The sequence below is a fragment of the Neophocaena asiaeorientalis genome, unplaced genomic scaffold (assembly GCF_003031525.2).
Source record: "Neophocaena asiaeorientalis asiaeorientalis breed wild unplaced genomic scaffold, Neophocaena_asiaeorientalis_V1.1 scaffold694, whole genome shotgun sequence".
In the NCBI taxonomy this organism is placed as follows: Eukaryota; Metazoa; Chordata; class Mammalia; order Artiodactyla; family Phocoenidae; genus Neophocaena; species Neophocaena asiaeorientalis.
Window position 1 is genome coordinate 347,619 of NW_020174226.1, and position 3,569 is coordinate 351,187.

The window sequence follows — 3,569 nt, forward strand, 5'->3', positions numbered from 1 at the left end:
TGTCCAGGCGCCCACGTCTCCTAGCCCTTCGGCGAGCCTCAGGCTGCTCTCGGCGCCCAGCCCCTTTCCTGTGCTTCCTTGCCCAGGCCCCGCTCTCGCGCTCCAGGCCTTTCCCTGGACCCTCAGCTCGCCCTCTGACTCTACACTCCCCTCCCTGGATCTCAGGCCCTTCTCCTGCACTTTCCCTGCCTCCCCAGGCTCCTGTCTGCTTCCCCCAATTTCCCTCTGGACCTCAGGCCTTTGCCCTGGATTCTCACTGTCTACCCAGATCCTTCCCTGGAGCCCAGGCTCTCTTCTCGCGGCTCTTCTGTGCTCCTCTCTGGATCCCTAGGACTTTCCCCTGTCCCTGTTTGCTTCTCCAAGCCCCGTTCTGGAACCCCTAGGCCCCCCTATGCCATCTCAGGACCCTCCCTGGACCTCCAGGTCCTTCTCTACTTTCGTTGGGCCCCTGGTCTCCCTGCTAGCTTTCCTGGGATCCTCCCTGGATCCCCAAGCCTTCCCGCAGCCCTCGGTCTCCCCCGCAGGCACCCCCGCCCCTTCTCCCTGCCCCAGCTCCCTCCCTGTGGTGTCCGTATTACCCGCTTGCCCCTCTGCAGCTTCCGTTCTGTTCCAGCGCCTTCCCGCAGCGCCCCCTCTTTATTTATCCCCAGCCTGCGTGCCTTCTCGACCCCCTTTCCCAGCTGCTCTAGCGCCTGATCTCTTTGCAGCTCCCCTTTCCTCGCCGTCCCCCATCTGCTCTCCCTGAAGTACCGTGGTGTCGGTGCCCACCAGGCCCTCTGCAGTCGGGGTTAGGAGGCTTGTTTTGTTTCGTTTTGCTAATCCCCGTCTTTCTCCTCTTTTTTTATGGGCCTCTTCTGCCTCTCCACACCGTTCCTTTTCTCTCTCCCCCCTCCCCCCGCTTTGTCCTCTGTGCCCCTCCCTCCTCCGGAATCCTTGGAGAGAGAGCAGGTGCTGGGATCCTTCCTCTGCTCTCCCTCCCCTCACCCGCCTCCGACTCGGGCTGCCTGGGGTTTCACCCAGAGCCTTCTGAGGACTCCCAAGGGCTGCTGGGGATGGGGGTGGAGGCCAAGGCCAGGAGAGAGTGGGGATGGGCAGAGGAACAAGCAGTTCTGGTTGGGCAGGAAGCCTGGGCTTTTTCCTTGGTGAGGGCCAGAGGTGGAGCTGCTGGGTCCCCCTTGACTTCCACCTCCTGCAGGACTAAGCCTTTAGGGTTATCCCAGACTGCCAATTAATCAGCCTTCCGTGGGCCAGCTGGCACGTTTGCGCGTGTGCGTGTGTGTGTGTGTGTGTGTGCGTGTGTGTGTGGTGTGTATGGGGGTCCTGGGGAATCTGCGTGGCGGGGCTGTCATAGGTGGTTGGAGGAGATGCAGCTACTAACGATGGTGGCTGGCATTTCTTTGGGGATCTCCCCATTGTCAGAAGCACTTGTTGCATTTCATCTTCACCGAGAGCCCTGTGAAGTCAGTATTGCTTTTCTCCCTGCTTTATAAATGAGGAGACTGAAGGGCTTGCCTAAGTCTCACACAACCTATAAGTGACATAGAGCAGGTACACGCCCGGGGCACCGCCCCTGCCCCTGCCCTGAGCTCTCCACTCTCTGCAGGAGGCAGCATGGTGCCTGGGGCACCATGGGCCCCGACAGAGTGACAGCCAGGGAACTGTGTGAGAATGACGACCTCGCCACCAGCCTCGTCCTGGACCCCTACCTCGGCTTCCGCACCCATAAGATGAACGTCAGGTGAGGCGACCTGGGGGAGGGCGACCGAGGGCTCGGGACCCCTTCCTTCCACTGCCACCCCTCAGCCCCATCCTCCTCTCAGCTCCGAGTGGGGGTGGGGGTGGGGCCTGGGAAGGCCCAGAGGGAATAGGCCAAGGCCCTGGGACCCAGGCGTGCCCTCTCCCCCAGCCCCGTGCCCCCCCTGCGGCGACAGCACCACCTGCGCTCAGCGCTGGAGGCCTTCCTGAGGCAGCGGGACCTGGAGGCTGCGTACCGGGCCCTGACGCTGGGAGGCTGGATGGCCCACTACTTCCAGAGCCGGGGCCCGCGGCAGGAGGCTGCCCTCAAGACCCACGTGAGGGAGCCCTTCCCTTCCCTCCCCTCGGCCCTCGTGTTCTCCCCGTCTCCTCTGCCTGTCCTGGGTCCTCCGCCCTGTCGGGCAGACCTTCAGCACAGCTCCCCGGGACTCCCTGACTTCCTAGCCATTGGGACCATCTGAGGCAAGGCTCAGAGAATCCTAGGAAAGGAGAGCTGGGGGGTCCTCTGAGATGGAGTCTAACTTCTTCATTTGACAGATGAGGAAACTGAGGCCCCGAGAGGGGAAATGAGTTCCCTGAGACCACACAGCGAGTCAGTGGCAGAGCAGGACTAGAACCCAGGAGAGAGGGCCGAGGACGACCCTGCCCCACGTCCTCACCGTGCCACCCCTCACCTCCCCCAGATCTATCGCTACCTCCGAGCCTTCCTGCCTGAAAGCGGCTTCACCATCTTGCCCTGTACCCGTTATTCCATGGAGACAAATGGAGCCAAGATTGTGTCTACCCGCGCTTGGTAAGAGGGCAGAACATGCCTCCCAGGGCCCCAGGCCTGACAGGAGGCATTCCTCCCTGGGGGCTGCTGGGGGAGGAAACCCCCTCCCTTCTGGAGGAGACTGGACACTCGGGACAGGGCCATGAAGATGTCTGTGTTGAGAGAAAGGAGGCCGGGTCTGGTCCCCCAAGACCCTCCTGGCCCACCACGGCCCTGCTGGGAGATGAGATCCCCTCGAGACCCAGGCTCTCTGGGGCTGCCAAGAAAGGACTGATCTTGCACCCAGGACTGTGCTGTCTTTTTTTTCATCTCCACTGGAGCCCCTGCTGCGTAGCAATCGCTGCTGGGTACGGGGCAGGACCGTGAACAAGAGGACCCTGCCCACTGCTCACATTCTAGCGGGAAGGCAGGTGGTAGCTGAGTGAGCGCACAGGGCTGACCACAGCTGCTCAGTGAGTCCTGAGCCTGCCCAGGAATTTTGAGAGTGTTCCTGGGAGCCAGGCCTAGGCTGAGGCCCGAAGGATGAGCCAAAGGGTCTAGTGAAGAGTGCGGGGGCGCCTGTGGGGACTTCCGGGCAGGACTGGACTGCGAGAGGCCGAGGCAGTGGACACTGGAGGCTGGAGGAACCGAGAGCGGGAGAGGATGCGGGTCAGGCTTTCAGGAGGTGGAGGGTGCCGCGCCTGCGCAGGTGTAGAGGCAACGGTGGGTGAATTTCAGATTTGGGAGCTGGAACGCGGTGGCTGGTGCGTCCCATCGATTCTTCCCGCCGGAGGCCTGGGATGAGGGGCCCCTGTCCCCAGCACTGGTGGTCAGGGAGGTGCTCACAGACCCACCACCTGGCTTCTGGGCAGGAAAAAGAACGAGAAGTTGGAGCTGCTGGTGGGCTGCATCGCAGAGCTGCGGGAGGCGGACGAGGGGCTGCTGAGGGCCGGGGAGAATGACTTCAGTATCATGTACTCCACCCGCAAGCGCAGCGCTCAGCTGTGGCTCGGCCCGGCCGCCTTCATCAACCACGGTGGGGACGAGGAGGGGGCTGGGGGGG

At 62.7% G+C, this 3,569-nt stretch overlaps 1 protein-coding gene across 1 annotated transcript in view; it reads left to right on the forward strand.

Moving 5' to 3' along the window:
- Nucleotides 1-3,569, forward strand: part of KMT5C (lysine methyltransferase 5C) — an 8,369-nt gene that overhangs the window by 140 nt on the left and 4,660 nt on the right. Inside the window, exons 2-5 of the mRNA XM_024755226.1 lie at nt 1,604-1,738; nt 1,907-2,072; nt 2,439-2,548; nt 3,379-3,542. Coding sequence (XP_024610994.1) covers nt 1,629-1,738; nt 1,907-2,072; nt 2,439-2,548; nt 3,379-3,542 — 550 coding nt within the window. The 5' untranslated portion in view covers nt 1,604-1,628. The remainder of the gene's footprint in view (nt 1-1,603; nt 1,739-1,906; nt 2,073-2,438; nt 2,549-3,378; nt 3,543-3,569) is intronic.